The sequence below is a fragment of the Nerophis lumbriciformis genome, linkage group LG11 (assembly GCF_033978685.3).
Source record: "Nerophis lumbriciformis linkage group LG11, RoL_Nlum_v2.1, whole genome shotgun sequence".
In the NCBI taxonomy this organism is placed as follows: Eukaryota; Metazoa; Chordata; class Actinopteri; order Syngnathiformes; family Syngnathidae; genus Nerophis; species Nerophis lumbriciformis.
The window spans coordinates 22,210,780-22,234,464 of record NC_084558.2 but is presented as its reverse complement, the minus strand read 5'-3'; the positions used below and the strand labels follow the sequence as shown (position 1 = coordinate 22,234,464).

Sequence of the window (23,685 nt, the reverse complement as noted above, 5' to 3'; positions counted from 1 at the left end):
CCAGGTTGAATCAGAATCTCTTTGACCCTAACCCTAATCAACTCATTTCACAACGTATATACAGTCACGATCAAAAGTTTACATACACTTGTAAAGAATATAATGTTATGGCTGTCTTGAGTTTCCAATAATTTCTACAACTCTTATTTTTTTGTGATAGAGGGATTGGAGCACATACTTGTTGGTCACAAAAAACATTCATGAAGTTTGGTTCTTTTATGAATTTATTATGGGTCTACTGAAAATGTGACCAAATCTGCTTGGTCAAAAGTATACATACAGCAATGTTAATATTTGGGTACATGTCCCTTGGCAAGTTTCACTGCAATAAGGCGCTTTTGGTAGCCATCCACAAGCTTCTGGCAAGCTTCTGGTTGAGTTTTTGACCACTCCTCTTGACAAAATCGGTGCAGTTCAACTAAATGTGTTGGTTTTCTAACATGGACTTGTTTCTTCAGCATTGTCCACACGTTTAAGTCAGGACTTTGGGAAGCCCATTCTAAAACCTTAATTCCAGGCTGATTTAGCCATTCCTTTACCACTTTTGACGTGTCTTTGGGGTCATTGTCCTGTTGGAACACCCAACTGCGCCCAAGACCCAACCTACGGGCTGATGATTTTAGGTTGTCCTGAAGAATTTGGAGTTAATCCTCCTTTTTCATTGTCCCATTTACTCTCTGTAAAACACCAGTTCCATTGGCAGCAAAACAGGCCCAGAGCATAATACTACCACCACCACGCTTGACGGTAGGATTGGTGTTCCTGTGATTAAAGGCCTCACCTTTTCTCCTCCAAACATAGTGCTGGGTATTGTGGTCAAACAGGCACATTTTTGTTTCATCTGACCACAGAACTTTCCTGGTCTTATCTTTGTTCATGTGATGTATTTTATAATATAAGCATTAATACATAACTTATTACGGTACTATGATTAATGACTAAAATATATTTAATTTTGTTGAACATGCTTCTGTCGTTGAAATTAATCATTGTTTTCATGTTCATGTTCATCTTCTTGTTCAGCATCTTTGCTATTGTAGTTTTGCTCTTGTCGTCAGGTGACCTGCCACAACTCTATCTGTTTGTTTGCCCGGTGTGCGCGCATGGGTATGCGTACGCGCGCGCATCGCAGGTCAATGGGTTTCATGAGTCGGGTGCTTTGATTGAAACCAGGGCTCTGTTCTCGGCTGTCACATGTTTGAATGCAAAAAGACAATCTTACATCCTTCTCCACACACACACCTCCAACCACAGCCGAGGCTGGTATCAGCCTGGCCAATCAGGACGCACGCGGCTATGTCCACAGTGAGTGGACGTGTAGCAGGTGTCAGTGAGATGTCCAAGTTACAGGTCACACATTTTACGAACAACATTGATTCTGTCACCCTTAAACACGCGATACAAACATAGGTTTGAAATGAAGGCATGCAAATAAAGACATACACATACAGCATTGTCAAAAGTCTTAGGCCACTTGCTGGATAAATAGTACACCAAGTGTCTGATCTGCTAAAGGTTTGCGTGTACTAAAACACATGCAAACTTACCTCTGTCCTCATGAATGCAGAATATATGCAGATTATATGATGATCATCAGAACACCCACAATACTGGCAAGAGAAAATACAAATATTGTTCTTTAGCACACGCAGTGTGATTTATCAAGACTAAACTAGACTAGACTGTCTATATTCAAGTAAGGTCTGGAAAGAACGAGCGAATTGGCATTTGCACTGAAATGGCTGTGAGTAGAGCGCGCTGCAGCTCCATCCTACGTCGGCTTGTCAACATGTATGGACTGTCAAAAATAACAACATTCTACATACTGTTAATCAGAAATAAAATTGTATAGCTGTTGGATGACGTGAGTGGCTGATTAAAACAAATTCAATTGATGCGTTTTGGTGTCTGCTGGAGTTTTTCTTTTGTTTTTTCATATGTACACTGCAAAAAAGAGCTGTCAAAATATAAGAAAAATACGAACAACTAGTGAAATGAACTAGCTGCTTTGACAAATAATTTTGCTTGATAAGATATCCTAATTTAAGATTTGCATACCTAGAATTTAGCAGCACTTTTTAAGCTAGAAAGGTGGCGACTTGTCCAGGGTGTACCCCGCCTTCCGCCCGAATGCAGCTGAGATAGGCTCCAGCACCCCCCGCGACTCCAAAAGGGACAAGCGGTAGAAAATGGATGGATGGATAAGTATTTTATTCTGAAAACATGCATTCTTCAACTTGTAATTCTTACATTAAACATCCTCGAGATGTTGCAGAACCTTTAAACAAGATTTTATATGTAGGGGAAAATCAAAATGTTTTATTTGAATAGTTATTTTCTCAATTTTAACATTTTTACATGAGAAAAGAAAAAGTTATTCATGCCAAAATTAACATTAGTCATTTATCAAAAATGTGTAAATAGCTCTTAAATTTAGAGAATTTTTTAGAAATAAAATAGATTAAAAATAGATTAAAATAATTTGCAGTGTATGAATTAAAATTTCTTACAGTATACATTTTCTTAGGGCTGGATCATTCCAGCGCATGCTTGCAGTTAGTGCCAGCATCTCCCAGGCACACCTTCAGCGTACTAAAAAAAGTAGGCTCCATTTAGATGCACTGCAGGACTGCACCTAACATGCTTATTAAAAGTAGCACATACTGTATATGTCTACTGCATGTTTCAAAACATAGCAAAACGCCACAGGGAGTAGCGTAATAACATGAATATGCAGTAAATGAGTGTTTCCATGGTAAAAGCCGGGTAGTACCCAAAATTGTAAACCCAGTCTAAGTAGGTCACATGCAACACTAAAAGTCATTGTATAGTTTGCACACGCTGTTTAGCGCATGGTATTTGGATTTTAGTCAATCAGGCTCCTAAAGTCTGTATATGTAGGCAAAAATGCATAAATTATGTAAATGCAATGAGTTAACATCACAAATTAGTTTCACATTTGAAGTTAATTGCTGACATGGATGGACTTTTCAACTGTATAATATGACTGAGAGAAAATCTAGTCGCAGGAAAACGTGCAACTTCTCTCTCACTACAATTGAACATTCACCTACCGATAATGCAAACTTTTGACCACAAACTTAGTCGCTGCTCGGTGACATTCGTCTAGCGGCACACGTGAACGGGGCCTTAGTTGATTGAAGTGCAATTTATGTTATCATATAAAATATATATTTGTATGTATGGTATTTTTTATTTTTGAATGCTTTGTAATAATGATTTAATATTGATGTTAATTAGTTAATTGATTATTCATTAAATTTAACTTTTTATGTATATTATAGCTTACTTTATGCGTATGCTTTGGTAGTCATAAAAGTCCAGAAATTATCACAACAACGTGTGACTCCCACCTGTGCAAAGCTTGTTGCAAATAGAATTACTGTAGGCAGAACAACGTTATGAAGCTTTTAGTAGAAGGTAAACAGGCAAATTACATTGTTACACACCCTGGTTAAAACAGAACTTATTAGTGTAAACCTACTTTTTATTTAACAAAGTCAACACATTTTGTCACACAAGCATTTTCAGTGGTGATATTTCTAACAAAAAACATATATGTCCTGAAGGCCTGAATGTCTGATACATCCATCTATCCATCCATTTTCTACCGCTTGTCCCTTTCGGGGTGGCGGGGGGTGCTGGAGCCTATCTCAGCTGCATACAGTATGTCCCAAATGCCATACCAAAGCTAACAGCCAACAGAAACAAGATTCCACTTCCAAAGTTGAAACTGGCCAATAGAAATATCACAAAAGTACTCAGAAGGAGTCACAAGAAGTTAGTTTATAGGCCTGTCATAGGGTAAGCGCCATATTTTAAGGTTGTAATTATTTCAGCACAACACCAAACAAAGGACGATTATTGCAACATGTTGTCTTCATGTAAACTCAGTTTTAGTGGTGCAGTAAGATCCCTAGATGTTGTAGGACAGTCATGTCTTTTCATCATTGCTTGGATGTCATGAACAACACCTGGGTGGTGGCCCTCGTTTCTAGAAGTGTGACCAAAGGGAGTGTTCCAGATCACACTCCTCAGCCTGCCGAGGAAAGTCTATTCCAAAGTACCTGAAAGAAGGGCTCGACTTAGTTGAACCTCATGCTACAGGTGGTTAAATGTGGGTTTCGTCTTGGTGGCGGGTAGGGATGTATACCGGGTACCGGTATTTTTTGGTACAGGTTCCTAATTGGGTCGGCCCAAAACCGTTCAAATTCTGGACTAATGTTAAGGCTATCTGTATTTTTTTTTTATCCAGCTGACCGTCGTAATTATGACACGCGCGCTGTTACATTCATTCAGGTGCCGCCGCAGAGCAAAAAATAACAGCCAATCGGAGTTGACCTTTTACCACCCCACTTTTGACTACAAAAGACATAAACAGAATAATAGATTTTGCGTCGTTGTAATCGCAGACGGAATCAGTGTTCGCAGAAAACAGAATCTGAATGTGGAAAGTCGTGTAAGTTGTCATCATGTGACTGAGATGTTGTGACCCTCTAAGGTGCGCGCCTGCGCAATTGCGCACTGCTCGCGCGTCCTCTGCACACAGCAAATGAATGCCGTGCAGAAAATCAAAAATCTGAATTTTAAACAAAATAAACACATTACAATTTATTCTGTATGATTTTGCAATGCAACTCTGTGAGTGACAAGTGACAACAAGAGTGGCCCCAATGAATAAAACAATCTTTGTCAACACAGTTCAATTATCGTCTGTCGAGACACTTTACGGACAGGAATTCCATCAGTCACTTTGTTGAGCAAAACTGTTTGTAACCACACCAAAAACATGAGTAAAAAAAACTTTTATCTATAAAAACTGGTAATTTTCTGCCATACAAATCAGGCTTAAACCAACGTTATCATCCGTCGTTTCAACAGAAGCCGCTCGCTCTGTCTCACCTGCGCCAACACACGCACTCATGGCACTTAGCCAGTGTTGCATTTATGGCCACACAAAAAGTCGGACAACCCCAACGCCACACATTGTGTAAATGCCAGGTTGTAACACTCTGACTCCTCAATCAGATGTGTGCTTATTTTACTGACATTTATTAAGAATGTTAATCTAAGGATACTATTCATGAAATATTGTCACTAGATTTCATGAATGCTAATAAAAGGATGTATTTTACAGACAGAAAGTTACAGGAACTAAATGTAATCTCTGAAAGGGGTAACATTTATTTTAAAGGCAGGACCCGCAGCCAGACATACAATACTAGCACATAGGTCATGAAAAACATGTTTTTTTGTTATTGTCATTGTAAGAGGGCAAAATCATTTATATCAGAAAAGTATTTAAATAAAACATTTAAATTGTTATGTCAGGTTTGGGACAGGTGTGACGCTGGTGTGGCCACAGTGTGCACGTCTGATGTTGCTCACATGTGCTCCACTGAATGCTCAGGGAGTTTGTGCGTCTGCTCACACACATGAACAATTAAAGGGAACATTGGTTGTGACTGAGAGGAAAAGGGTAAATCATGTTTGCGGGGGCGTGCACTTGACAAACACTCACCTCCATGGAGCCTGGCCAGCCCTGCTTCCTTCTTGGTCCATCTCTGTGCCTGCCTCCTTGACACGTGGCCACCTTAACTACAGAACTCATTTCAAAATACAGAGCCATAAAGCTCCCAAATGACTTCTACGTGTCAGGTGATGTGCTTCTTTTGCTAATTTGATGACCACTTTTTCACATCAAGCTGTGTGAAAAACACCTGCTAGGTTGCTACTACTGCTAATGCAAGCCAGTTGTGGACGCGACCACCAATCTCTTTTGGTAAGTTCATGATAACTCGACAGCTTCTAATACAATAGTTGAAATAATAACTGATGCATCTTTGTGAGTGCTTTATTGCTGGGGACGGTGTGGCGCGGTTGGGATAGTGGCCATGTCAGCAATCTGAGGATTCCTGGTTCAATCCCCAGCTTCTAACAACCTAGTCACATCCGGTGTGTCCTTGAGCAAGACACTTCACCCTTGCTCCTGATGGGTTGATGGGTTGTGGTTAGGGCCTTGCATGACCGCTCCTGCCATCAGTGTGTGAATGTGTGTATGAATGGGTGAATGTGGAAATAGTGTCAAAGCGCTTTGAGTACCTTGAAGGTAGAAAAGCGCTACACAAGTATAACCCATTTACCATTTTATTTTACTTGGAAACATGTAAAGTCAAATTTATTGGTACATTGTTATGTTATTGTACTTTTTGTTTTTTAAATTAACTTTTTTATCTATTTAGAATGTTAAACTAATCCCTAGTTCATTTGTTTTATTAAAACAGATGCTTTAAAACTGGCAGGTTAAAAACAATGTAAAAAATGGTGATATTAATTGAGATGGGATGATTTTTATTATTTTTGTTCGCCATATCGCCAAGCCCTAGGATCTGATAATCACTTTTGGAATAATCACAACTAAGGGAGCAATATTATATAAATAATGGTATCGATAAAATCCTAACAATACATCCCTAGTCTTGGGACACTGGACCACCTCCTTCCTTAGTCAGGGTTCTAGAGGATACATGGGAGTTCGCGTAACCGGTCCACCCGAGTTTGGTGGACTTGAAAAAGACATTTGTCCCTTGCAGTGTCCTGTAGGGGCTGTTCCCGTATTACAGGTTTCATTGCATGCTAGTTCGTGCCATCTGGTCCTCGTAAAACAGGTGCAGGAGTCTGGTTCGCATTGCCAGGGGCAAGTCGAGCCTGCTCACTGTAAACCTTGGCATGCGCTGCGTCAAGGCTGACCTTGCAAGGCCTTGATGGACTCCAGTTTGGGGACCTTAGAAGCGTATACCTGCTGTCTGTCGATGATGTCATCCTGACGGCCTCATCAAGCTGTGACCGACGGCGTTTTTTTGGGGAGCGGTTGGCAGCTGAATGTGGCGCTTCTGGGATGAGACTCAGCAACTCCAAATCTGAGGACATGGTTCTCAGACAGAAAAGGGTGGATTGCACCCGTCAGTTTGGGAGTGGAGTCTTGCCGCAGGTGGTGGAGTTTCAGTATCTTGGGATCAGATTTTTGCGGATTTAACAAGATGTTGTTTGTGACCCCATTTTGGTCTTTAATAATACTTATTTGTTATTTTTAAACTCTTGATGGGCCTCCACCCCACCCTAAACTTAATCTCAATGTTCCACAATTTTTTGACTTAATTTGATTGGAAATATGTTTTTAAAAGACATGTAAAAGCTTTTTTAGGTTTTTGATTTTTAAAGATGGGATTAACATAATTACACCATGCGGAGAGGCTCCAGCCCCGCCATGACCCCGAAAGGGACAAGCGGTAGGATGGATGAAAGGATGGATGGATGGACTGTAAACCAGTTCCCTCTTGCATACATTTCCATATTTGATTGATCATTGTATCCGCCATTCTATGCTTGTTGTCAGTCTTCGCAGCGTGACAAGCGCAGTAGATGGCACACTCCATGATCAGAAAGCCTACATTATTTACATGTTTAGGTCTTTGTTTCATCAGTATTGTGTTTCATCAAGCATCTTAACCAGGGGCATCATTGGGCTTTTTCAAATATTCTAAAACAACCCCCTAAATATAATGTTTGTTTAATTTTTTTATATTATTTATTTTTATTTATATTATTCATTTTTTATGATGTTTTCTCTCCCCCAAAATGCTGAGAATTTCACAATAAAGGTGCCAGAAAGTGAGTATTAATAATCATATAATAATATAAAATAATATATGTTATTCACTTGAATCAGTATACTGTAAAGTAGAGATGAACTGCTTCATGTAATATTATCATCAGTGGATAATAATAATTATAATGATACATTATTTTTATTAGAGATGTCCAAAAATATCGGACTGTCGATATTATCGGCCGATAAATGCTTTAAAATGTGATATTGGAAATTATAAGTATCGGTTTCAAAAAGTAAAATGTATGACTTTTTAAAACGCCGCTGTGTACACGGACGTAGGGAGATATACAGAGCGCAAATAAACCTTAAAGGCACTGCCTTTGCATGCCGGCCCAATCACATAATATCTACGGCTTTTCACACACACCAGTTTAATGCAATCCATACTTGGTCAATAGCCATACAGGTCACACTGAGCGTGGCCGTATAAACAACTTTAACACTTACAAATATGCGCCACACTGTGAACCCACACCAAACAAGAATGCCAAACAGATTTTGGGAGACCATCCGCACAGTAACACAACATAAACACAACAGAACAAATACCCAGAACCCCTTGCAGCACTAACTCTTCCGGGACGCTACAATATACACCCCCTGCTACCCCTCCCGCCCCCCCAACCCCAACCCCGCCCACCTCAACCTCCTCATGCTCTCTCAGGGAGAGCATGTCTCAAATTCCAAGCTGCTGTTTTGAGGCAAGTTAAAAAAAATTATGCACTTTGTGACTTCAATAATAAATATGGCAGTGCCATGTTGGCATTTTTTTCCATAACTTGAGTTGATTTATTTTGGAAAACCTTGTTACATTGTTTAATGCATCCAGCGGGGCATCACAACAAAATTAGGCAAAATAATGTGTTAATTCCACGACTGTATATATCGGTATTGGTTGATATCGGAATCGGTAATTAAGAATATCGAATATCGGCAAAAAAGCCATTATCGGACATCTCTAATTTTTATGATAATTTCTATTATACCATTATTACTGCATCTCTTGGGGGTTAAGTCCCCTTCTGTCTTTTAACAAACTTTAGTGAAGGGTCCTTGAACTTCTTGATGACGATTATAGTATCGAAAACAACACAATAGCATGTACTACGAAAACCACAATAGTTTTTTTTAACTAATGTAATAATGTTGTCATCTGCAATCTTCTTCTCTGCCTTTCATACCATCAGCAGAGTTTCCATATTTTCAAGGATAAATGTCCCCCGTTTAAGAAATTGGTTTTAATAAGAATTATTTTCAACATTTCCTACTTCAGAATGGTGTAGTGTTATGCTAGTTTTGCTTCACTAAGTCGGCTACACGCACACCTTGCTCATGGTTTTTGATTATTTCTTTCTTTAATTCAACGAATATCATCCGCATTTTCTGTCCTTCACATTCACTGTTTTGTTGGTCGGCTCTTACAAGGTTTACGGTAGCATTCGCTTCGCCAAAAAGCGATGGGGAGGTGTCTGTAGCTGGCCCGTCACCAAAATCTTTGCTCGCAAATTTAAAAAAAAAAAAAACAAGGTTAGCCGAAAGACAGCCCATATCTTAAAACTTTTGTAAGGTAAGGCACTCGTTAGCCGCGGCAGGATCTACTAAAGCATATACATATATATATATATATATATATATATATATATATATATATAGTTAAGGTTTTCTGTGGTTTATCCGTTATACAGTGCTCAATACCGGGGTAGAGCGGAATATACATTAGGTCAGGAAAAAATACAGAGGCTATATCATCCAGGGGATTTTATTTTTATTTATTTATTTTATTTTATGTATAAAATCCCCTGAAGAGCAGGGAAACCTGCAAAACAGGCTTGTCGGGATGAAATAGCCTTTGTGTTTTTTCCTGACCTAAGGTATATATATATATATATATATATATATATATATATATATATATATATATATATATATATATATATATACTGTATGTGTGTATAGCCCGCCCTCCGGCCAATTTCTTGCAATATACATTTTCTTGCATCTGGATGCCACCATGGCAGAGCACATTTGATGTGCTAAAAATGGTTTCTGTTGTCTGGATCATGGTTCTATATTGCCCAGAAAAGGTGGCATAGATTATTGCCGTGTGCTGCATCATGTTACTTATTATCCATCCATCCATCTTCTTCCGCTTATCCGAGGTCGGGTCGCGGGGGCAGCAGCTTAAGCAGGGAAGCCCAGACTTCCCTCTCCCCAGCCACTTCGTCCAGCTCCTCCCGGGGGATCTCGAGGCGTTCCCAGGCCAGCCGGGAGAGATAGTCTTCCCAGCGTATCCTGGGTCTTCCCCGTGGCCTCCTACCGGTCGGACGTGCCCGAAACACCTTCCTAGGGAGGCGTTCGGGTGGCATCCTGACCAGATGCCCGAACCACCTCATCTGGCTCCTCTCGATGTGGAGGAGCAGCGGCTTTACTTTGAGCTCCCCCCGAATGACAGAGCTTCTCACCCTATCTCTAAGGGAGAGCCCCGCCACTCGGCGGAGGAAACTCATTTCGGCCGCTTGTACCCGTGATCTTGTCCTTTCGGTCATGACCCAAAGCTCATGACCATAGGTGAGGATGGGAACGTAGATCGACCGGTAAATCGAGATCTTTGCCTTCCGGCTCAGCTCCTTCTTCACCACAACGGATCGATACAGCGTCCGCATTACTGAAGACGCCGCACCGATCCGCCTGTCGATCTCACGATCCACTCTTCCCCCACTCGTGAACAAGACTCCGAGGTACTTGAACTCCTCCACTTGGGGCAAGATCTCCTCCCCAACCTGGAGATGGCACTCCACCCTTTTCCGGGAGAGAACCATGGACTCGGACTTGGAGGTGCTGATTCCCATCCCAGTCGCTTCACACTCGGCTGCGAACCGATTGAGAGCTGAAGATCTTGGCCGGAGGAAGCCATCAGGACCACATCATCTGCAAATAGCAGTGACCTAATCCTGCAGCCACCAAACCAGATCCCCTCAACGCCCTGACTGCGCCTAGAAATTCTGTCCATAAAGGTTATGAACAGAATCGGTGACAAAGGGCAGCCTTGGCGGAGTCCAACCCTCACTGGAAACGTGTCCGACTTACTGCCGGCAATGCGAACCAAGCTCTGACACTGATTATACAGGGAGCGAACTGCCACAATAAGACAGTCCGTTACCCCATACTCTCTGAGCACTCCCCACAGGACTTCCCGGGGTACACGGTCGAATGCCTTCTCCAAGTCCACAAAGCACATGTAGACTGGTTGGGCAAACTCCCATGCACCCTCAAGGACCCTGCCGAGAGTATAGAGCTGGTCCACAGTTCCACGACCAGGACGAAAACCACACTGTTCCTCCTGAATCCGAGGTTCGACTATCCGGCGTAGCCTCCTCTCCAGTACACCTGAATAGACCTTACCGGGAAGGCTGAGGAGTGTGATCCCACGATAGTTGGAACACACCCTCCGGTTCCCCTTCTTAAAGAGAGGAACCACCACCCCGGTCTGCCAATCCAGAGGTACCGCCCCCGATGTCCACGCGATGTTGCAGAGTCTTGTCAACCAAGACAGCCCCACAACATCCAGAGCCTTAAGGAACTCCGGGCGGATCTCATCCACCCCCGGGGCCTTGCCACCGAGGAGCTTTTTAACTACCTCGGCAACCTCAGCCCCAGAAATAGGAGAGCCCACCACAGATTCCCCAGGCCCTGCTTCCTTATAGGAAGACGTGCTGGTAGGATTGAGGAGGTCTTCGAAGTATTCCCTCCACCGATCCACAACATCCGCAGTCGAGGTCAGCAGAGCACCATCCCCACCATACACGGTGTTGACACTGCACTGCTTCCCCTTCCTGAGGCGGCGGATGGTGGTCCAGAATTGCTTCGAAGCCGTCCGGAAGTCTTTTTCCATGGCCTCCCCGAACTCCTCCCATGTCCGAGTTTTTGCCTCCGCGACCGCTGAAGCCGCACACCGCTTGGCCTGTCGGTACCTGTCTGCTGCCTCAGGAGTCCCATGAGCCAAAAGAACCCGATAGGACTCCTTCTTCAGCCTGACGGCATCCCTCACCGCCGGCGTCCACCAACGGGTTCTAGGATTACCGCCACGACAGGCACCAACTACCTTGCGGCCACAGCTCCAATCGGCCGCCTCGACAATAGAGGTACGGAACATTGTCCACTCGGACTCAATGTCCAGCACCTCCCTCGTGACATGTTCAAAGTTCTTCCGGAGGTGGGAATTGAAACTCTCTCTGACAGGAGACTCTGCCAGGCGTTCCCAGCAAACCTTCACAATGCGTTTGGGCCTGCCAGGTCTGTCCGGCATCCTCCCCCACCATCGCAGCCAACTCACCACCAGGTGGTGATCGGTAGAAAGCTCCGCCCCTCTCTTCACCCGAGTGTCCAAAACATGAGGCCGCAAATCCGATGACACAACTACAAAGTCGATCATGGAACTGCGGCCTAGGGTGTCCTGGTGCCAAGTGCACATATGGACACCCTTATGTTTGAACATGGTGTTTGTTATCGACAATCTGTGACGAGCACAAAAGTCCAATAACAGAACACCACTCGGGTTCAGATCCGGGCGGCCATTCTTCCCAATCACACCTCTCCAGGTTTCACTGTCGCTGCCAACATGAGCGTTGAAGTCCCCCAGTAGAACGAGGGAATCACCCGGGGGAGCACTCTCCAGTACTCCCTCGAGTGAATCCAAAAAGGATGGGTACTCTGAGCTGCTGTTTGGCGCGTAAACGCAAACAACAGTCAGGACCCGTCCCCCCACCCGAAGGCGGAGGGAAGCTACCCTCTCGTCCACCGGGTTGAACTCCAACGTGCAGGCTTTGAGCCGAGGGGCAACAAGAATTGCCACCCCAGCCCGTCGCCTCTCACTGCCGGCAACGCCAGAGTGGAAGAGAGTCCAGTCCCTCTCAAGAGAAGTGGTTCCAGAGCCCTTGCTGTGCGTCGAAGTGAGTCCGACTATATCTAGCCGGAACTTCTCCACCTCACGCACTAGCTCAGGCTCCTTCCCCCCCAGCGAAGTGACGTTCCACGTCCCAAGAGCCAGCTTATGTAGCCGAGGATCGGACCGCCAAGTGCCCTGCCCTCGGCTGCCGCCCAGCTCACACTGCACCCGACCTCTATGGCCCCTGCTATGGGTGGTGAGCCCATTGGAGGGGGGACCCACGTTGCCTCTTCGGGCTGTGCCCGGCCGGGCCCCATGGGGAAAGGCCCGGCCACCAGGCGCTCGCCATCGTGCCCCACCTCAGTCATTTACTGTTACTTATTAAGTGCAGTAAATGACTGTCTCCATGGTGACAGCCGGTAGTACATGCAAATGTCTCATTTTAAATAGGGCAGTGTGCACCACTTTTGCATTTGTTATCAATTGTCCACGCAGTCTTAGTAGATCACACTCAACATGTCCACTAATAGTATTCACAATTTTATAGTTTGCACACCGTGTTTAAATCAGGCCCTTAGTGTTGTTCATCTTTAGGCAATATAGAAACCAATGTGACTCCTTTTTTGCAGTAAATCATGGCAAGTTCCCCAAGCAAGAGGACTCGTACGCATTTGAGGAGGACAGCAGCAGTGAGAGTTTGTCTCCAGATCAGCACCACAGTGATGACTCTCAGGGCTCTGCCTGTCCTTCATCCGAGGTTGTCAGCAGCACAGCCTCCTCTTCCTCACCTGGGCTCACTAGCACACAACAGGTATACACACCCTCATAGGCATGTTATTTATTTGATAAGCCAAACATTAAAATGTTCTGAAAACCATTACAATTATCTCAAAAATGTTCAAAATATCAAGTAAACTAAATGATGTATTGACATTAATAAATACAATCATATATACATTTCTAAATTATATTTTGAATTATTTTTGCATTATACTGTACGGACTTTATCTCTAAAGTCACATTTGTTGTCCCATAATTCCGGAAACATTTTACAATCATATTAAAAAATATATTTTTAGATATTTCATGATATGAATTTAATTATTATTATTATCATTATTATTATTATTATTATCATTATTATTATTATTATTATTATTAATGTTATTATTATTATTATTATTATTATTATATTAAGTTAACATTTTTTGGTTAAATGTATGTCTTTTGTGTTCAGTGTGTGTGCAGACCTATTATATTACAACCTAGACTGTTGTGCCCCCTTGTGGCGGAAGTGTGATCTACACTCTACACCAGGTTGCAGGCGTTCCATTGGGCAGGAACATTCCTGGACTTGCTTGTTCCCTTTCTGTTTTACCTCATTTTAATATTTATTGATTATACATTTGAAATAGATCGTTTGACGAGTGAACAATTTGTATCAGTTTGGGAATATTGATGCAAGTAAAAAAAATGTTTTGAATAAATAATACACAAGATATATTTGAGACATTTAGTAAGCAAAACAAAAATATGTTGTGTTTATGACAATCTTGGTTTAATAGCAGTTATTTATATCATGCATAAGTTTGATAAGTTTGTCTCAACACAAATCACTAAAGAGCTTACTGGTTGACAGGGGAACAAAGACTTATTTCACTTAATCAAATCAAAATAATGTATCACTAGTTTATAACTTTTAGTGTTTTTGGGGTTGGGTTGTTTTGCATTCTGTACCTCTCTGTTACAATAAAAGTAATATTGATGTAGACTGTTCATATCTTTGTAAGGATTCAAGAAACTTTATTGTCATACAAGCACAAATCTACACATGAGTGGGGTCCTAGATATTAAAGTCTATTAGTAGCGAATAGAGACAAACTGTATATAGTTCACAAAATATACATCAAAATAATATACAAAGTCAAATGGAATACATAGAACATGATTCTGTATACAGATTTGGAATTTAACTAAACAAAAAGGGATATTTAACTACACAGGAGGATAAAATCAGCAATGGATCAAATCTTGTATTTGTATGTGAACAGGAGGGCACAACCAGAGACCCACTTGACCAAAGCCAAGATGAAGGACTGTCTGCAGCGAGCACCAACCAGGCGACTCCTCCAATACCAGTTCCTGCTATTGTCAAGGTTGGTACAAGTTGTGCTGTGGTGTGGTGTTTGTCAGCCGACACCAACACTGTGCTTGCGTTTCCCCTTCTGACAGTCCAAGACCGCAGACAAGAGCCGCCATAAGAAGCCCAAAGATGTGAAGCCAAAAGTGAAGAAGCTGAAATACCACCAGTACATTCCCCCTGACCAAAAGGCTGACAAGTCGCCCCCACCGATGGACTCGGCCTATGCTCGACTCCTCCAGCAGCAGCAGCTCTTCCTGCAGCTACAGATCCTCAGCCAGCAGAAACACGCTCACACTCATTCGCAGTCGCAGCAGCAGCACGCTGCCTTGATGATGCAGGGCCAGGCTCAGCAGAGACAACCTGCCTTTACTTACCAGCCTCACCCGCAGGCACACCTGCACAAGTAAGTCAGCCGGCAAAGTTGAAGGAACAATAATGTCATTGGACCAAGGCTTTTACTAAATAGTCTGAGATTTTACAAGTGATGAGTATAAATTAATTTGCGATATATTACACTAACTCTACTCTTACAAAAGCAGCAACTTGATCATCGGACCCTCTCTATATAGTTCAATCTTCCAAAAGCACAACAAATCCTAACCTGATCTGAGTACATTTGACAGGTGAACAGGTGCACAATTGTTTTATATAATATTAATAATACTGTACATTTTGAATTGAATATATAATATAGATAATACACTATAAATATATAATAAGGTTATTTTTTATTTTTATGTATTCATTTTGATACGACTTTAAATACACAATTACATTATACAGGGTAAATAGTTTATTTTTAATTTGTTTGATTGTTATTTTTTTTCCTTTTAACTAATCAATTATTATATTTAGTAAGGGTGCTAAAAACAATTCACATCCAAATCGTAAATCTTATTCATTCCGATTCTACATCAATTCATCATTTACAAAAATTGATTATTTATTTATTTATTTTTAAATACATTATTTAAAAAAAATTAAAAACAATTAGGCCATCTCTGCACATATACATTGTACATCAGCAGCAAGAGGAGCTTGTGTAACCTGCATGCTGTTTTAAAAAGGTTTTATTCGCATTTCAATACCAAATAATATATTGCAAGATTCGTGTTGAATCATGAATTGATTCTGAATTGAATCATCACCTCAAGAACAATAGTAAGTTGATGTAAGATTGACATTACTAATATTTAGTATTCACTATTAATTATTATTAATTGAATATTTTTGTTTTATATACCTATAATACAATTCAAACTAATTTCAAAAATCTTAGCTTTTGCCATTAAAGCTAATCTAAATTCCATTAAAAATATAAATGCTTGATTTGGGTGTCAAAATTTGCAATTCTACTGGTCTTATTACGTATCTTTTTGAAATACATTTACCGTATTTTTCGAACTATAAGCCGCACCCACAAAATTTTAGAAGAACATTTTTTTTTTCATATATGCACCATGAGCCGCAGTTATATATCAGTACCTTGTGAAATTTCTGTAAAAATGTAAACGCAGCACTTTTGTTTTTACTCCTCTTATTAATGAGTTGAACTCAAAGATTTAAAACTTTTACTATAAACACAAAAATACCTATTCCTCTCAAATCTTGTTCATAAATCTCTCCAAATCTGTGTTAGTGAGCATTTATTCTTTGCCAAGATAATCCACCCCACCTCACAGGTGTGGTATATCAAGATGCTGATTAAACAGCATGATTATTGTACAGGTGTGCCCTAGGCTGCCAACATGGGGGGGGTCAGAATAAAAGTCCGTATCTGGTGTGACCACCATTTGCCTCACGCAGTGCAACACATCTCTTTGGCATAGAGTTGATCAGGTTGTTGCCTGTGGAATGTTGGTCCACTCCTCTTCAATGGCTGTGCCAATTATACGCCGATCCACAGCATCCCAAACATACTCAATGGGTGACATGCCTGGTGAGTATGCTGGCCATGCAAGAACTGGGATGTATTCAGCTTCCAGGAATTGTGTACAGATCCTTGCAACATGGGGCTGTGCCTTGTCATGCTGCAACATGAGGTGATGGTTTCGGATGAATGGCACAACAATGGGCCTCAGGATCTCGTCATAATATCTCTCTGCATTCAAAATGCCATCATTAAAATGCACTTGCGTTCATTGTCCATAACATACGCCTGTCCATACCATAACCCCACCCCCACCATGGGCCACTCCATTCACAACGCTCTCTCACACAACGCCACAAATGCTGAACAGTGAAAACCGGGATTCATCCGTGAAGAGAACACCTCTCCAACGTGCCAGACACCATTTAATGTGAGCATTTGACCATACAAGTTGGTATTGAACTGCAGTCGGATCGAGACCCTAATGAGGACAACAAGCATGCAGATGAGCTTCCCTGAGACGGTTTCTCACAGTTTGTGCAGAAATTATTTGGTTATGCAAACCAATTACTGCAGCATCTGTTTGGGTGGCTGGTCTCAGACAATCATGGAGGTGCACCTGCATGATGTGGAGGTCATGGGCTGATTTGGTTACGCGTGGTCTGCAGTTGTGAGGCCGGTTGGATGTGCTGCCAAATTCTCTGAAACGCCTTTGGAGACGGCTTATGGTAGAGAAATTACCATTTAATTCATGGGCAACAACTCTGGTGGACAAAACACTCACTAACACAGATTTAGCCAGATTTGTGAGCAATATTTGAGAGGAATAGGTTTTTTGTGTTTATAGTAAAAGTTTTAGACCTTTGAGTTCAACTGGTGAAAAACGGTAGCAAAAAGAAAAGCGTTGTGTTTATATTTTTGTTCAGTGTACATGGAAATACTTCATAAAGGTTTATTTACATACCCTAATATTTCCCAAATGGTGCATGTTAACACGGCAGTAAAACGGCTAAACAAACAAAACAGAAAAGTCATTTATGTCTTTATTCATCTTTTGAGAGATGAATAAAATGTTCTCCTTTTTAATAAGGTTCAAGAAATGAATCAAGATTATTCCTTTATGTACTTTGTAAACACTTTCAGTTTGAACATTTTCTTAAAGTGGATCATTTTAGTACATTGTTTTATTTCTTCGCTTAATTGATTCTATAATTATCTGGTAGCAAAGAAAATCCATAGATTAGTCGCACCTTTGTATAAGCTGCAGGGTTCAAAGCTTGGGAAAAGAGTAGCGGCTCATAGTCCGGAAAAAAACGAGTGTATAAAGCGAGCTATGAAAACATCAGATTTTGGGGTTTTAGCATTAAAATTCCCAAGAAAGCATATTTTTGAAACGCTAATAAGACACTCAATAAATGTAACTGTTTCAACGCTTTTTAATGGTTATGTTCTTTGCTTTCACTCAAAATACATAAGTGGTACACAATAAAGTGTCAAGTTGTGTTATTTTCGAATAAGGATGATATTTATCGTGAACAATGTAATATATCTGTAACATCACACATATTTGACATTAAATAGTAGTATTTCGGAAATAACATCACAAATGTTTTCTATGTATTTAACTTGCTCTGTGGTGTTTTTCCGCCACCATTCTACTTTAAATGTCTGGATTCTCATGGGTTGAATACTACTCACATTTATAACACATTGTTGCCAAGCACCTAATAATTGCCATGGACTCTGATGTGATACAATAACAGCATGAGTCACTTGTAGAGTGGAATATAACAAATATTGTTCTGCAATGTTGTTATTTAGTGACATGCTTTAATTCCTCCATTCTAGGGGGACGAGTGACCAGCTGCCAGCTTGTACCCCCAATGGTCCATCTAACCCGGGAGACAGCAACCCGTCCTCACCTGTCAAGACGCCATATCCCAGCCAAAACAACATCTCTCCCGTCAAACCTGGGCCCCTGCCAGCCAATCTGGATGACCTTAAAGTAGGTGCTGCGGAATATTACCATTGTGACGACCTGACGTTGTTTTTAGTCGACTAAGTAAGTGTGCTACTTTGCAAGGTGTCTGAGCTAAGGCAGCATCTTCGTATCCGTGGCTTGCCAGTCTCCGGCACCAAGACGGCTCTCATCGAGCGACTCAGGCCCTTCCGGGATTCTAATACTGGATCCTCCCCATCTGGGTCCTCCGATATCACCACAGTGACCTTCCCCGTCACTCCAATGGGGTCACTGTCCTCTTACCAGTCTCCATCCTCCTCCAGTACCCTGTCCCAGGGAGGCTATTACCCTTATCCCAGCAACTCCTCTACACCTCCAATCTCACCAGCATCCTCTGAGCTCTCCCTAAGCGGCTCACTCCCAGACAGCTTCAGCGATGTCCCCATGTCCTCTCCATCACAGTTCGCTCCACAGCAGTCATCCCCTGGCCAACTCAGCATGGATGACGGGCTTGGCGGATCGCGGATAGGGGAGGGTGGAGGGATGGAGGGCATGGAGGCAGCGAAAGACAAAATGCTGGTTGAAAAGCAGAAGGTGATTGAAGAGCTGACCTGGAAGCTTCACCAGGAACAAAGACAGGTGAGTGGCATCAAGTCTAGAACACTATTCAATGCAAAGCCTGAGTTTTAAGTAACTATACGTGTCCGTGTCTGCCCCTTGACAACACAAACTCTCGGCAGCATAGTTAGATGGGGTCGGTGGAGTTTTTTTCTGCAACATTTCATCTGAAAGAATTTCAGTTTAGTTCAGTTCAGTTTCAGTTTATTTCGAACATCCATACGATATAATGTAATGCATCACATATTTCCACTTGTTTTTATTACAGCACGTCCGAAAAGGAGTAGGAAAAAGCTGATCTTATTCAATCCCACCCCTTTTTATACCATAGCAATTGTATCCCATTTACTTGTTCTCTGTAACATAACAGTGAATAACTAAATAATATACCATAGTAAGTAAACACATAACAAATACATAAATAATCGTTATCTAAAAAAAAAAGGGGTTCAAGATGTTCACAAGTGTACTTTGCGAACACTTGTAGTTTGAACTGTCTCTTAAACTGAATCGTATTGGTGCTACTCAGTGGCGTAGTGGTTAGAGTGTCCGCCCTACCAAAGACTAGGGATGTCCGATAATGGCTTTTTGCCGATATCCGATATTCCGATATTGACCAAACCCTTAATTACCGATACCGATATCAACCGATATAATAATTAACACATTATTATGCCTAATTTTGACAACCAGGTATGGTGAAGATAAGGTCTTTTTTTTTTAAATAAAATAAGATAAATAAATTTAAAAAAATTCTTGAATAAAAAAGAAAGTAAAACAATATAAAAACAGTTACATAGAAACTAGTAATTAATGAAAATGAGTAAAATTAACTGTTAAAAGTTAGTACTATTAGTGGACCAGCAGCACGCACAATCATGTGTGCTTACGGACTGTATCCCTTGCAGACTGTATTGATATATATTGATATATAATGTAGGAACCAGAATATTAATAACAGAAAGAAACAACCCTTTTGTGTGAATGAGTGTGAATGAGTGTAAATGGGGGTGGAAGTTTTTTTGGGTTGGTGTATTAATTGTAAGTGTATCTTGTGTTTTTTATGTTGATTTAATACACACAAAAAAAACAAAAACAAAAAAAAAAATAAACGATACCGATAATAAAAAAAACAATACCGATAATTTCCGATATTACATTTTAAAGCATTTATCAGCTGATAATATCGGCAGGCCGATATTATCAGACATCTCTACCAAAGACTATAAAAAATGGGACCCATTACCTCCCTGCTTGACACTCAGCATCAAGGGTTGGAATTGGGGGTTAAATCACCCAAAATTATTCCCGGGCGTGGCCACCGCTGCTGCTCACTGCTCCCCTCCCCGGGGGTGATCAAGGGTGATGGGTCAAATGCAGAGAATCATTTCGCCACACCTCGTGTGTGTGTGACAATCATTGGTACTTTAACTTTAACTTTGTTCGATTTTTTGGGTTAATCTATTCCATAATTTAATTCCACATACGCTAAAGGTTTTAAGTGTTGTACGCGCATACAAATGTTTCAAATTATATTTTCCTCTAAGATTATATTTCTCCTCTTTTGTTGAGAAGAATTGTTGTAGCAAGTTATAGTTTACTCTATACATCATTTTGGCTGTTTGCAAATGCACCAAATTGTTGAATTTCAATATTTGTGATTGAATAAATAAAGGGTTTCTATGTTCTCTATATCCAACATTATTGTATTATTTAAACTTATCTTTTTTGTAACACAGTTAGTGAATGAAGTGCACATTTGTAGTTGTTTCCCCATACTTATACACAATAACTCAGATATGGTAACACCAGCGAGCAGTAAAGAATATGAAGTGATTTTTGGTCTTCAACATATTTTGCTTTATTCATTATTGACCTGTTTCTTGCTACTTTATGTTGTATATTTTTTACGTGAGATTTCCCGTTTATTTTATCATCTATTATTACACCCAAAAATGTGTTTTATTTTACCTATTTTATCTATTTGTAATTGTGTTTGACCTTCTCTTCTACTGTTACCAAATAGCATTATTTTAGTTTTGCTGAGTTTTTGTCAAACCATCTGTTTAATTTGTTCGTTTCTTCTGTTATTATTTGTGTTAGCTTTTAAGTGTTCTCTCCTGAACAAAACGCAGTTGTATCATCTGCAAATAATACTAACTTTAAGTCAGACTCATTTGTAACTTTACAAATGTCGTTTATATAGATTTTGAACAATTTTGGTCCACACAATATTTTCAGCTCTGTATTTGCTTGGGATGGGTCTCGGTTATATTTTAACTAATTATTTAAACTAAAACTCCTGTCATTTGTTGGAGGCCATTTTGGGCTGGTAGTGGTCTATCCACAGCGATCGTTCTGCCACACAATACCTCAATGCTAACGAGGGGAAATTATACTTCAACAACTGTCTTTGGCGTTGACAGTAGTATTGTTCTTTTGCATCTCAACAGTTGTTTTTTCTCACAACAATATGGAAGAATTATCCTTGCCCAGGCACACCCTCCTGGTGTTGAAATATAAATATTTGATCTGACCAATCAAAGTCTATGATTACATCTGACCAACAAAGTCTATGAGCATGAACTGACGAAGCCTACTTGGATGAGAGCTGAAACGTCTTCTAAGACAAACCAAACAGTCCAGTTCCGATCGATTGAATGCCCTGATGAAACGATGACTGGATGAATGAAAACATTCATAAATAAACGGATGATTACTAAAATGTCCGTTTTGTGATCATGCTTGTTAGGTTGAAGAGCTGAAGATGCAGCTTCACAAGAGGAAGCGCTGTTATGGAGCCACTGCAGGCACCATTACTACATCTCACAATCCCTCCATGCACCATCAGACCATGATGGGTCAGCATTCCTTTGAGGTGAACATCAAACAAGAACCCATGTCACTCTCCTCGAGCTGCCCACTTTCCTCTCCCAAACATATCAAGAGCTCTTCGGGGAACTGCTTGGAGGACATGAGACACTGCAGCACCGTGCTCCACAATATGGGGGGGCATTGTGGACCCCAATGTATGGACTCGGACCCATCCTCAGGCAGCCCGTCCACCATGACTGCTTTCCTTAGTCCGCAGGGCTCGCCGCCAGACTCCTCTATCGGAAAACCAATCGGAAGCCCCCAGCCTTCGTCTCCGAACATTCCCTACATGCTGTCACCTCTTGTGGGGAGGGAAGGCTGCAATCAGCCCAACTCCCACTGCAGTGCCAGAGCGTCCAATTTGCAGGTATGATGCATTCATGATGAGAAGCATAATGCTTACATTTGCTTTTGGAAACTGCAATGGTGGTTGACCTCTACTCTGTTTGGATTATAAAACAAATGTTGCCATAAGAATAACCAAATGAGTAATGTGGTCATTCATAAAATTCATATTTTTAAATAACCCATTAAGAATCCAGAGTCATTTAAAGTAAAATTATGGAGGATATATCACAGAGGATTCTGCGCATGTGTTTTCTAAAATACGACTATCGTATTTTTTAGACCATAGGGCGCACCGGATTATAAAGCGCACTGCCGATTCAAGTCTGTTTTCATACAAAAGGCACACCAGATTGTGAAGGACATAAAAAGAGGTCATATTATGATTTTTTTTCTAAATTTAAAACACTTCCTTGTGGCCTACATAGCATGTAATGGTGGTTCTTTGGTCAAAATGTTGCATAGATTATGTTTTACAGACTATCTACAAGTCGCTTTCTGACAGTCGCTTCAGGATGCGCCGTTTTGTGGGCGGTCTTATTTACGTGGCTCCACTTCGACAGCGTCTTCTCCCCGTCATCTTTGTTGTAGCGGTGTAGCGTGCAAGGACGGGAGTGGAAGAAGTGTCAAAAGATGGAGCTAACTGTTTTAATGACATTCAGACTTTACTTGAATCAACAACGGAGCAGCATCTCCTCACCTGTGGCTCACTAGTGCAACAACAACGCCGGAAATATGTCCCATGAAAGACCGTCCGACCGGAACTCTTTAATAACTGAAGTTCTGTGGGTGAATTATGTAAACCCACTACACTGGTAGTTTTTAGCGCTTCCATAGCGAATCTACTGACTCGCTATGGAAGTTAGAACTTTATGCTACTTTACATTAGAAATGGCAACAGCGGATGAATGCCCCATGACAAGAAGATAAGAGAAAAAGAATAAGCTTATCGACTACAGCATCGGCATGGACTACAATGTCGGGTGCGTGCACAGTTTCAGGACTTATGCAGATCCCAAATACACATTAGCAGGAACCAATAGGTAAGAAAAGTTGATTTTGCATAAGAGGTCGAAACAAAACGCCAGATAATATGTCTGCTAATAGGTGCCATTTTGCAGTCCTTATACACACACCATAATAATACTCGTATATTGAAGCACAGTACGCCTGACTAGGGTAGCTGTAATGCGGTGCAGCTTCGTATCTTACCAAAGTCATACTAAAACATTTTGACAGATTTTTAACCGCGGTGTGTAATGTTCTATATTCTCAATGGAACATTTCAAGTTTTGGT

At 41.1% G+C, this 23,685-nt stretch overlaps 1 protein-coding gene across 1 annotated transcript in view; it reads left to right on the top strand.

The window, feature by feature from the left end:
* Positions 1 to 23,685, top strand: part of myocd (myocardin) — an 82,083-nt gene that overhangs the window by 40,971 nt on the left and 17,427 nt on the right. Inside the window, exons 2-7 of the mRNA XM_061967056.1 lie at positions 13,208 to 13,389; positions 14,630 to 14,734; positions 14,811 to 15,124; positions 18,440 to 18,596; positions 18,675 to 19,190; positions 21,922 to 22,410. Of these exons, the coding sequence (XP_061823040.1) occupies positions 13,208 to 13,389; positions 14,630 to 14,734; positions 14,811 to 15,124; positions 18,440 to 18,596; positions 18,675 to 19,190; positions 21,922 to 22,410 (1,763 nt within the window). The remainder of the gene's footprint in view (positions 1 to 13,207; positions 13,390 to 14,629; positions 14,735 to 14,810; positions 15,125 to 18,439; positions 18,597 to 18,674; positions 19,191 to 21,921; positions 22,411 to 23,685) is intronic.